This window comes from Bactrocera latifrons, unplaced genomic scaffold (assembly GCF_001853355.1).
Source record: "Bactrocera latifrons isolate USDA-ARS-PBARC rearing strain unplaced genomic scaffold, ASM185335v1 scaffold_771, whole genome shotgun sequence".
Taxonomy (NCBI): Eukaryota; Metazoa; Arthropoda; class Insecta; order Diptera; family Tephritidae; genus Bactrocera; species Bactrocera latifrons.
The window spans coordinates 32694-45305 of record NW_017537458.1 but is presented as its reverse complement, the minus strand read 5'-3'; the positions used below and the strand labels follow the sequence as shown (position 1 = coordinate 45305).

General features: G+C 35.5%; 1 protein-coding gene across 3 annotated transcripts in view; it reads right to left on the bottom strand.

Annotated features, from left to right (window-relative positions):
• LOC108976536 (arginine kinase-like) overlaps window positions 1–12612 on the bottom strand; it is a 39882-nt gene that overhangs the window by 15244 nt on the left and 12026 nt on the right. The window contains exons 3-10 of one of the 3 annotated variants that reach the window (XM_018945724.1): window positions 11760–11920; window positions 11337–11648; window positions 10977–11123; window positions 10681–10775; window positions 8984–9326; window positions 1001–1327; window positions 528–674; window positions 198–351 (exon numbers count right to left, since the gene is read on the bottom strand). In XM_018945724.1, the coding sequence (XP_018801269.1) occupies window positions 198–351; window positions 528–674; window positions 1001–1327; window positions 8984–9326; window positions 10681–10775; window positions 10977–11123; window positions 11337–11648; window positions 11760–11920 (1686 nt within the window). Of the gene's footprint in view, window positions 1–197; window positions 352–527; window positions 675–1000; window positions 1328–6275; window positions 8266–8983; window positions 9327–10680; window positions 10776–10976; window positions 11124–11336; window positions 11649–11759; window positions 11921–12612 lie in introns of those variants that run through there. The other 2 variants (XM_018945719.1, XM_018945720.1) reach the window with 2 other exon arrangements.

The window sequence follows — 12612 nt, the reverse complement described above, 5'->3', positions numbered from 1 at the left end:
AGATAAAGACAAAATATTGTGTATAACATTTTTTTAATCTAAATAAGCACTATATTGGTTCTGTTCTTTCCCTTTTATAGTTAAGAATTTTTAATAAACAAATATGGTAAATTATGGTTATTAATGCATTGCGAAAAGAAGTTTAAGGTATAGCGAAGTTTTCTTCGAAAAAAATCCATATGTATAGAGTGACTCACCTGTATTACCGAACAGTACGGCCACATGCAGTGGTGTGGCACCGTTAGGTGAGATATCATCCTTAGCAATGGCAAACTTTCGACGATCCAAAGCTTGTTGCAAAGCCAACAGGCTACCTTCGCGAGCGGCTTCATGAACACGGCGAATTTTACTCTAGTACATAAAAGCAAATGAAATTTGAAAAGGTATTAACCAAAATAATAAAAATAGAGAATTAAAATTAATAATTCTTAGAACGCAAAAAAAAAAAATGTTTTTTTTTGTTTTTGTTTTTAATTTTTAAAGAAAAATAAATAATAATTTTAGAATCAAAAATCCTTCACACTCACCATATAGTTAGGCACATTACTAAGGAACGCCTGTATGTCCGGATTATGTGAGTGTATATTCACCAGCTTCTTACCATCACCATTGAGCACAACCTGCGCTAATTGCTCCATGTCACCGGCTTCGATGGCTTCACGTATATCTGACTGCTTGAGTTATGACACGGGTTTTAGTAAGTAAGCACAGAAGTTGGCTTAAAATTTATTACAACAACAAAACGCACATAAAAACTCACACACACAATAACCAAGAAAGACTACTGAAGGAAACCCAAAAAGCCAAATGAACAAAATCATTTATTAACAATTAAATTTATTAATTAAATAGCACAACACCATTTTGATGGCCCAAACAACAACACTCAACTACTTTCAAACTCAAAGAATATATAAAACAGAACAATAAAATAATCAAATTATAACGGAAAATGAATAAAGACTTCACAGCAATTAACTTGTATGCTTAGCGTTAATACTTCGTGTACATAAGCAGCGGATTGCGACTGAACTCTATTATCCTCCGATGCGCCAGTCACGAAGCCTTCAATGGCCAGCGATGAGGTCGGCGAACTGGCACCATCACCGTTGTCATATTTAGCTTCATTGTGATTTTCATCCAACTTATCAGCTGGTTGTGGTTCTGTAACTACTTGTACCTCGTCGTCGTTTTCGTCGGCTTCAGACTCAGCTTCATGCTCGGATGCGGTATCGACTGCGGGTTCATTATCCGATTCGTAACCGTTATTAGTTTCATTTTCACTGTCTGTTGCTGCTTCGTTTTCGTTTTCATGCTCGTCTTTTTGCTAAGTGAAAAATGTTCGTTGGTCACAAAAGGCTTCGGATTTTAATCTAGCAAACACTCCTAGTATGCTACAAATTTTGCTTCTTTTTTTTTGAATAATTATAATTCTAAGAAATACGGTACAGCTATTGCACTACTTTTTGGTTTACGAGTAGAAGAAAAAAAACAATAACAACTAACTACGGTGCTAAATAAGAAAAAAAGTTTTTTGTGTTTCAGCAGGAAAACTTTCATTATTTAAGAAACTAGTTACAACTAATCTCGGATGTATCTGGGATCAATTCAAATGTTGCAGGCTTAGCACATGAAGCATGACAGTATGACTAATCGGAACGACCAATATTTACAATAACAGACAACAAATGAGTTCGTATGACATGAGATCCATTGATTTTATGGTCAAAATAATCGCCCTACTAAGAGTCCTCTTCGCAACACCTGTACCCATCTTGAGATCCAGCTTTCATTACTGGATAATATTCGGCCAAGTAGACCACGTCCAGCACGCAGTGAAGAAAATATACCAGCTGTAGCTGAGAGTGTACACGAAACCCGTGGAGAGTCGATTCGCGGCCGTTCGCCCACATATAGAACGACTTGGCGCATTTTATGTCGAGATCTTAAATTAAAAGCGAACGAAATACTGCTTGTTCTAGAACAAAAGCCGCTTAACCTTCCCAAGCGAAATCATTTCTTTCTTTGGGCACTCGAAAAGTTCCAAGAAGATCCGACGTTTTCGAGCTAAATTTTGTTCAGCGATGAGGACCGTTTCTGGCTCAACGGGTATGTAAACAATTAAAATTACCACATTTTGGACAAAGAGCAAACTGAAGAGATTCAAGATCTGCCATTTCATTCAGAAAAAAAAAACGGTTTGGTGTGGTTTGTGAGCCGTTTTAATCATCGGTTCATATCTCTTCTATGCCAATCAGACTGTAACCGTCAAGTTTTACCGTTATCATGCCAAGATAACCGATTGTTTGATGCCTGAAATTGAGGTTCGAGATCTCGACGACATTTGGTTTCTGGATGACATCGTCACTTCCCACACATGGCATCAATCAATAGATTTACTGAGAGAAGATTTCGGTGAGCAGATAATTTCACGTTTTAAGTCTGTCGATTGGAACTCAGAAACAGCTATAAATATGTCACTGTTAACCATTAACAGACCCGTTTATTTTGGTCTTAAGATATCATTATACAAGCAATATTATCATTATCACATTAAACTATATATTTCTTCTTAAAAAAAGTAAGCTAATTTACTGCAAATAACAAGCCATTTAGATACATTGCCAACAGATAACCGCGCATGTAATATTATAGCGCTCGAAGTTTAAAAAAGCTTGCCTTCCCTTTTTACCATTACACATTACATTACAGACAGAAAATAACACTGAGAAATAATGTATTTAATACAAATAGTGTTTTTTAAACCATTTATTCCATTATCAATAAAGTAAATCAAACTCCAAAGGGAAATTGTACGCCATGAATGCAGCAACTATTGGTAACCAACCAGTGTTCGTGTGTACGTAAAGCGATGAGCTAATTTATGACTTCCTCAACAGTTAGCAGATCGAACACTTTTGATAAATTGGCGCAATGCAACACATGTTACGAGAAACAGCTGCAACGGAAGTGTCAATGACGGAGGCAACTACATATTATAACACTGAATGCAATAAGCCAGCACTAGTGACTTAGTAACATGGCAAATCGCACTCCGGGAAAGACGAATGCAAAAATAGTTACAAATATTTTGACACTTGCATGTTTGTTTGCCATTCGTCACGATGTTCTCAAGGGAAGGAAGTGGCATGCAGATAATATTGATCAATATGTATGTATCTGCGACAAGAATTGAGAAATAGTAGTATAAAATATTATATAAATTACCGCCCATCGCTTTGTGAAAATATTATATGAATTTATCACAACTGTAGAAAATGCTTAACAGGGTGTTTTGTTACATTTGTAGAGTGCGCAGTCTTATACAGCCCCCATTATTCTACGAAGTGTACGTTTACCTCTGAATAAGTGAGATGACAGAACTGTCTATTTGGATACCATCCATTGGATACCAAGAAGTGAAAGATGTCTTTCCTCGCCAACATTGTTATTCAACCCAGTCAGCGAAATAAGCGATCCTTACTTCCTTATAAATTGCTAAGAGAATTCACGCAGCACACTGTCAGATAACATTTGGCAGTGGTTATCAGAATGAGCAACAATTCGATGAAACTTACTAATCGCAAGAAGCTCATACGACCTCCAATCCAAAATTTGTAATGACGAGGCGTGCTCCTGGTACGATTTAGGTACGAACCCTCTTCTTTAACGACGTGACGAAAGCAAAAAATATTTTTTCTTTTAGCAAACCAAGCTCTACTCTATATTCTTGTGCAAAGTGAAATCCAATCTTAAATTATTATATACCCAACGATTACCCTCCTCCTGCGTAACCTACGAGAAGGGCGCAGTCTGAAAACGAGCGGAATCAGCGACCTTAAGCTGCTCAGCTACTGAAACAAAAATATCAACAGAATTAGGTTAAAGTAAGTTTATTACACCTGAGAATCGTGAAATGGTTCGTTTAACTCAACTTTTTTTCTGTAAAACTTCAAAAGTAAAGACCTAAACTATCTGGTTGAGAGAACGACTAGCGAGAGTAAGTAGATATATACGACTTTAAAACAATTAGTATATTGGAGAATATTTAACCTGGAATCCCAATGAAAATGATTTTAGGCAAAAAGTAAAAACTGCTTTTGAACGGACTCTAACTACTCCGAATGGATCTGATAACCAGGGTTCCAAAACACAGAACCATACTCTAATATATAAGGTGTGTTCAAAAAGTATCGCGAGTTTTGAATTTTCGCAGGTTACGTATATTCGAATTTCGAATTTTTTGTGGCGTTTTGTTGGTACTCATGTCTCTCACTTATGCCGACAAGCTCGGCCATTTTGAATGTTCATTTAATTKTTKRCAGMWGCTTTGCTTGCACGTGTTTTGGATCGTCTTCGATTTTTTCCTATTAAAAAAAATTGATCAAAGAAATTTTGTGTGAAAAACGAAATTAAGTGCGCGGATGCATTCCAAATTGACTGTGGCATACGGAGAAGCTACCTTGGACCGAAGCAACGTTTATCGGTGGTACAAAATGTTCTCAGAAGGCCGAGAAGATATGACAACAATTGGCTTTTGCGCCACGATAACGCCCCTGCTCACACATCGTTGCTTGTGCGCGACTTTTTGGCCAAAAACAACGCACTAATGATGCCGCAGCCACCGTATTCCCCAGAGCTGGCCCCCTGTGACTTTWTCTTGTTCCCTAAACTGAAGAGGCCCATGAAAGGACGACGTTACGCTTCTCTTGACGAGATACAGATGGCATCGAAGGAGGAGCTAAATAAGATAAAAAAAATGATTTTTTGAAGTGCTTCGAAGATTGGAAAAACTGTTGGCACAAGTGTATAATATCTCATGGGGATTACTTAGAAGGTAGATATATAGATATTCATGAATAAATAAATAATTTTTGAAAAAACACAAAATTCGTGATACTTTTTGAATACACCTCGTAGACCTTGCAAAGATGTAAAACCAATTTTCGTAAAAACCATGGAAAGTGGATGAAGATTAAAATTGAGTTTGGATTCATAGTTGTGTGCAAAGCAACAAAACTGCATACGTTTGACATAGGTTCTACAGATATGCGGGAAAACAGATCGTTCAATGCCATATCATTTCCAACACACCAAGAAACTTACTTCTTTAAGTCTGTTTGCAACTGCTATCTTTCACAATTTAAAGTAAATTATTAATAATGTCTTCGCATAAGAGTGGAATCTTTTTTAAATCTTGACTTGTTATTTATTAATCATATATCATCTGTTTTAAAGTATTCAAGGGTTTTATTAAATGCTTATATCGTCGGCCTATATCTACGATATTTATTTCTTCTTTGGAAATACGAGGTGCATGAATTACAGAGATCGGACACATCTTATGCTGATACGAAAAATTTTTAGGAGAGTGTGAAAAGTAATTAGACTTTGGCGTTGGCAAAACCATAGAACAATTTTGGTTTTCGATAAAATTTGCGAAATCAACATTATGGCTAACAATAGACTAGAAATTTTCAAAAAGTTACATTTCCAAAAGACATGTATATAAAGTACTATCATCTCCCAACAGCTCAACCCTGTCGAAGAAAATTATTTGGCAATTCCAACAAATCGCTGACTTAAACTTTCTCACTTCTTTACCTCTAATACTGTAGATGAAGTACAAAAATACTTACACAAGGAAGAAGAGAAGAACCATCATTTGTGCAAATTAAGTGTAGAAAAGATTCATAGCTACTTATTTAGAAACGCTTAACTAACAAGGGGTGTGGTCTACGGGATAGGTGATCTTTACAAAATTACAAAACACTTTCAATTTAGTTTAAACGTTTACATATATTAATAATTCGCACGTACATAGTATAGGTATTTGTATTATCTTACATAATTTTTTAAAAGTGTGAATGTTATATCGATTTTAGAAATACATACTTCAAAGTTATGCTAATAGTTTCAATAACCGCTACCACTTTTACAAACACATACATAAATAAGTCCAATTATTGTGTGTTAAATTTTGCAAAATTTATTTTTATAAATATATTCGGTACAATAGTTAGTTATGGGATAGTTAGAGTAGTGCATTGGCTAATACAGTACGTATACATATAATTAGCTACATTTCTGGTTACAGCAGCGTACATCACAAGAACTATTACAGTTGGTTTTTGCTTTCGTTTTGCATTCTTCATTACTCAATTAGTGATTATAAACAGTTACGAATTTTTTTTTTTTTTTTTTTTTTTGATATTTGAGGATGTCAATAATTTTGAGTAGTTTTTCCGCAACGATTTTTTTTTAGTCACCTTGGACGTTCTCGTAAAAGACAACAACATTTTAATAAAATTGCGTAGCGCAATTTATTTCAATTTCAAAAAATATCTTCTCGTGTGTGCTCTTTTTAATGCTGTGTGGATTTTTTTGTTTTCTCAAATAATTTTCTTGGTTAAACTTGTAGTTTTTATGTCTTTAGAGCATGCCGTATTGTACCTCGTCTTCGTCGTCTTCATCATATTCACCATCACTTTCGTTTTCGCCCTCCACCAATGCATCGCTCTTCTTCTTCCCACTACCACTTCGCTTTGCGCTGCCATTTCGCTTGCCCCTACTTAATTTGGCTGTGGTCAAGCGTGGAATTTTGCCACCCACATGCTCGCTGTTGCTACTTGCACGCTCATCTATTGTTTCCAATTTTTCTTTGTTCATATATTCGCCTATTTCTTTGTTTTGTTGCTCAGATGTGACTTCTAAGCCGCCATTTTGTGGCAACACATTTTCTGTTATGTCATTTTCATTATTTTCTAAAACTTCTTTTTTTGTTTTCTTACTTACTTCCTCTTCTTCAGTCTTATCGTTTGCATTATTTGCTTCTTGTATGCTTTTTTCTCCATCATTATTTTCATTGATCTTTTCTCGAGAATCTTTCATTGTTTTATTGGGCTGTGCGCTTTTAGTGTTGTCACCGTTTGTTGTGTCTTTATTTTCTACGTCTTTTTCGTGTTTGCTTTCTTTACTTTCTGAATTTATAGCCTCATTTTGGAATTCATTTTTGTTTTCTATTATTTTTTCTTTCTCATCACGCAAATTGGTTTCTTCTTCTGCATTTTCCGTTAAACCATCACCCTTTTTAGCTTCTTCCGCTTCCACTGCAATCTCTTTTACATTCTCCACAGCACTCTTTTCATCCTTTTCAATATTACTTTCCTTATCTTCTAGCAATACATGCTCTTGGGTTTCTTTTGCTTCATCTTTCTCAGTAGCTTTGTCTTTCTGAACTTCTGCATCATTGTCTTTACTTTCATTTTCTGCAACAACACTTTTGTTGGTTGTATCCTCTTTTCCTTTTTCATTTGCTAATATTTCTGTCTCACTTACTTTACTTTCGCTATCACTTTCTTTGTTTTCTCTTTTTAAACTTTCATCTTCATTCTCATTTATTTCGCCTTCTTTTCTGGTCTCCTCTAATTCTACCTTTTTAGCATCTACATCTTCACTTACTTCTTTTACTATATCCTTTACTGCTTCTGTTGTATCAGCCGTTGTTGTCTCGTCAACTGCGTTTTTAACGTTTCCTTTCAACTCATTTACTTCTGAATCGCTGTTATGATCAGCAGCGTGCTCTCCAACATGCTGTACTTCATCAACTTTATTCTCTTCCTTATCGCCGCTCGTTGCTTCTGCGTCCTTTGCCGCTTGTACTTCTGTTTGCTTTTCCTCTGTCTCACCTGTTGGTGTCTGTTCCTTGTCTTTTTCCATTTGGTTGTCTCCACTCTCAATACGAGGTTCTATCGCCAAATCGTAGATCTTTGCCTCTTCAATTTTCCCCTCAGTATTTTTAGTTTCGTAGTCTTCTATTTCATTTTCTTTAACCCCGTTAATTTTTGTTTCATGTTCCGTATTGTCTACCTCCTTATTTTCAGCGGTTTTTGGTTTCTCTTCATCATTCATTTCGTCTTTCTCCTTCACGGTGGATTCACTCTCTTTTGTTTCATTTTCCATATTGTCCGACTCTCTTTTTTCGGCTGTCTTCGGTTTCTCTTCATCTTTCATTTCATCGCGCTCTTTCACGTTCGATTCACTATATTCGTGAGTTATCTCTTCACTTTCTTCTTTTTTCTCTTCTACAGTGTCTGTATCCTCTGTTTCTTTACTTTTCGTCTCCTTTTCAACAAACTCGCTCTCTGCCGAATCCTTGCTATCGTCCACAGCTGTTGTCGCTGCCTCGCTATCTTTCTGCTCCGCATGCTCTTCGTTCCCATTTCTTTTGGTTGTTGTTGTGTGATTTAAAGCTTTCATATTAGTCTGCAAAAGTAAACAATTGTCGACTGATATCTTTCTGTATGTTTGAATACAAAAAACAAGCAAAAAATTTTTTTTTGCATCTTTTTTTTTTTCAAAATTCAAAATATTTTTTAATGGTAAATAAATCAGCACAAAACTTGAAACTAAATTATAATGAGCTTAAGTTAACAGATAAAGTTATAAATTGTCGTGTCTTAAGCCGCTGACCGAGTAGTAAAAAAAAATAAAAGTATTAAAAAAACACAAAAATGTTGTCTGTGTATATTTTCAAAAATATGTATTTTTAAAAAATGTAACAAAAACATCGGAAATTCGAAAGACGCATCAATGCCGACAATGGCTTACTTTTGAGAGTTGGAAAATAGTCACTAATTCTGAGCTACTCATCGTTCTCTAATTTCCTTTACCAAAAAAGCATTTTTGAATAAAACAAATTGCCAATCCAACAATATTTTTTTACAAATTCAGTAAATAAAAAGTTCAGTGAAGCTTCCAGAAATTTGTGCATACTAAACTACAAGCGAAAATCGAAAATCTACCAAAGCGACAACAATTATAAGCTACTAGCTTTCACTAGTTGTTTGCATTTATAGCATTCAAACGGGGTGCATTTTGAATAAAAATTCGAAAGTAGTTGACATTTGGTGTGTACGTGATCAAACAAATGTAGTTATGTCATTACAACAGGATGGGTGCTTAGCGAAAATGTGCAACTCACCTCCGCTTCTGTGGCTTCTACCTCTGGATTGGCTTGAGCATCGGCTTCGCCGTCAGCCTTAACATCAGGCTCAGCCTCAGCCGGAGCTTCAGAATCTGCGACCACAGCTTCTTCACCTGCAGCCTCCACGTCCTCGGCTTCGACGTCTGCCTCAGCTTCGTCATGCCCATTAACTTCGTTTGTCTCCGTCGCACCATTTGTCAGTGCTGGCTCTTCTTCACCACCCTCCTGTGCATCATTTGCTGCTTCTTCGTCATATTTTTCTGGCGTTTGTGGTGCTGAGTCATCATCATTGCCATTGGTAATTGCTGCGGCAGGTGGCTCCTCGTCCGTTGCGCTTACGCTTTGTGATTGAATGTTGTTTTTGTGGTGTAACGCAAAATGTTTGAGTTTGAATTTGTGTCAACGGTATTGTGTATGCGGTGTTTTTTAAGGAAACGGTTATTTGTTATACAAAAAATTGTCAAAAAGCTCTACACAAAAAACATAATATTTATTTATAAAAAAACATATATTTATGCAATTTTTAATTCAACTTTAGCTAAAAACCACTCTGTGGCACTTCCAAAATATTTTACTATGTGTAGATATGTTTACTGAAAGCTCTCTATTAGCTTTAGCATTCAATTTTTGAATTGTAAATAGTATTTTAATTATTTTAAAAAATCTGGCATGCAAGAAAATGTTAAAGTTTGGAATTCGTTTAGCTTTTTTATATTTATAAGTATATAAGTATTTATGGTGGCATTGCGATTAAAAAATTAATATATTTATATATAAAAATTACATGTCACGTTGTTTGTTCGCGATGAACTGATAAGCTATTGAACCGATTTAAAAAAAAGGTTATAGTGTGATTCCAATTTGATCCTACTTAAAAGATAGGATAGTTTATAGCTCAATTATGTTAAATTAAAACAATACACAAATAAAAAAAATTCCTTTTCCAAACAAAATCATGTGCTCAAAATTTAAACAAAAATATATTCATCCGCAAATTGACAATGAAAAATTAATTTTTCAATTGACAAATATTTATATCAATAATTTTTAAAATTAAACTTCAAGAACAATAACTTTGATTTTTTTCGCCTTTATTCGTCAATAATATTTTCAGCGTATTGAATCGATCATTTTAGTACAATGAACACACCAACGCGTTTAACTAGTAATTGTGAACACACCAACGCGTTTAACTAGTAATTGTGAACACACCAACGCGTTTAACTAGTAATTGTGAACACACCAACGCGTTTAACTAGAAATATATATATTTTAAAAAATTTAGAATAATATTTCGTCAGAAGAAATCTTATAACGTCACATAAAACTCGAATATAAAGTCATATAAATCAAAACTTAAACAAATTTAGTTAATTAGTGTCATATTCGAGAGCTTGGTTCTCGTATGAAAGCAAATACTAATGGAAGGATTCCAGTTACCAATGAATGCGTTCCTAAAATACTAATCTTACGATTTATATTATATATTCGTATTTTAAGATTGAAATATGTATGTGCTTTGAATCTGACAAGATTCAAGACTTCTTCAAAATTATAACTAATATTCGAATATCTCCAGTTTTGTGCGCAAAATTCCAAAAATTAACATTTTCCGCCAAAGAGCAACGCAATGTACGACTACAAATTCGCCACTACAACTACCAACTCACTACGCAAACAACACAGATACTCACCCATCATTCAAGTCCACCTCGGATGTATTTTCAATACTGTCGTCAGTGGTGCGACCATGAAAACCATTCGTATCTGGTATTTTAATATCTAATTTCTGTTAGAAAAAGAACGAACACAAACCGGATGGGTGGCGGGATAGGATAGGGAGAGGGGGTAAACGAAAGAAACAGAACGCAAATGCGTACATGCATAAATACATAAATACACACATGATAATTATTGACAAATCTAGAAAACTTGATTAAAGAGAAATCTCATAACGCAATCAACGACAGCTGCCAATCAAAGAACTCACCTTGCCACCATCGCCGATATCTTCGCTCAGCGCCTCCCAGTCGGTGGCGACATCTGGTGAGACACGTGGCGCCTCCGGCACGTAAACCAAGAAGGCGCGTTCGATTTCGTGCGGCTTGTGGCGATAGTAAGTAGGTGATTTCATTTTCTAAATATAACGAAAACAGAAATATTTAAAAAAGAAGAATAAAAGTGAGTTTTTGGAGCACACGCAATTCCATTTGAATATGATTGAAATTTTATTTTCAATTACAACACGACACTTTGACGCATGGCACGCAATTGCAGTAAATTTACCGATATGATATTATGTAAAACAGCAACAGAAACAACAAACATGTTTTAAACACTTTACACTTACATAATCCAAGGCCTCCTCATCGCAGCCGGCCTCCGTGAGTAGCGTATAGCAGCGCATGTTATTTTTGTGACTTGCCGCCCAATGTAACGGTGTTTTTCCCGTTATATCCGTTTCTGCAGCGCCATCCGGCCAAATGCCAATCAAATACTCGAGTATCTTGGTATGCCCCAGACCAGCCGCTTTGTGTATAAGATTCAGGCCATTCGCATCGCGACAGGTAATGAGCGCCGGTGGCACCGGTGACTCCATTTTTGCCTGCAACGTCTCCAAATTATTGTCGATGACGGCTTGATGTACGTCCTTGATCGAATTCTAAAAATATTTGCGCAGAAAATATGATTTTAATGCAAAAACACAAAATTTGTTTATTTATGAGCATTGCCTTTGGCAAATCTTAGATTATTATTGGCCAATCGTACTCACCATCACATATGGCACCGCTGCCAAGAAACGCTTGACACGCGGATTTGTGCTCGCCTGCTGGCATAGCCGACTGCCTTGCCCGGCCCAAAGGATGCGTGTCAGCTTGCCAATATCCTTTTCGTGCATCCATATTCTTATGGTGGATAGTTTGACTGAGAAATCTGCGAAGTGAAAAAGGACAGCTGCTTTCAAGGTGTGTTAAAATTCAATTAACCCTGCACTTTGGTAATAGAACTTTGACACACAATTTTTTGTTGTTTCGTAACTAAAGTACTTTTCTCATTAAAGTTTCAGTGCTACCCTGCCCCGATTTGTAACCGTATGCGCTTAGCGTGTTGACATGCTATTTTACTAGTATATTTTCGTAAGGCGAGTGCTGTTCTGGTTATAGTCTTTTAACTGTTTTAAATGCTGTTAAATTATTGTGGAGTTTATTCTTCATTTATAGGTAAAGAAGACATTGGCGGATTTATAGATATGTAGCTGTGCTGTAGCGCATAGGAATGTGAAGTCAGCTAAGATTATAGAATATGTTTAATTTTTTTTTTTATTAAATACGTACACATTTTAAAGTTTTCTCCCTAAAAATCTTCACAAAAATTAAATTTATTGAAACTTTTACTTTTTTAGTTCATAATACTGCTAAATTTTTAATTTTAAATTTTGCAGCATAATTTAGAAATGCCTCAGCAAAAATGAGCCTAAGACATAAAATTCAGAAATACCTTAAAAATTATCCTAAGAAATCTTCGCACATATTTTTAAATTTTTGAAAGTCTTAAACCCCCTCTAATGTTTTTTATTCGTTTTTGAAGTGGTTCTATATAATATTTTATTTTTGCTGAATTGTTAC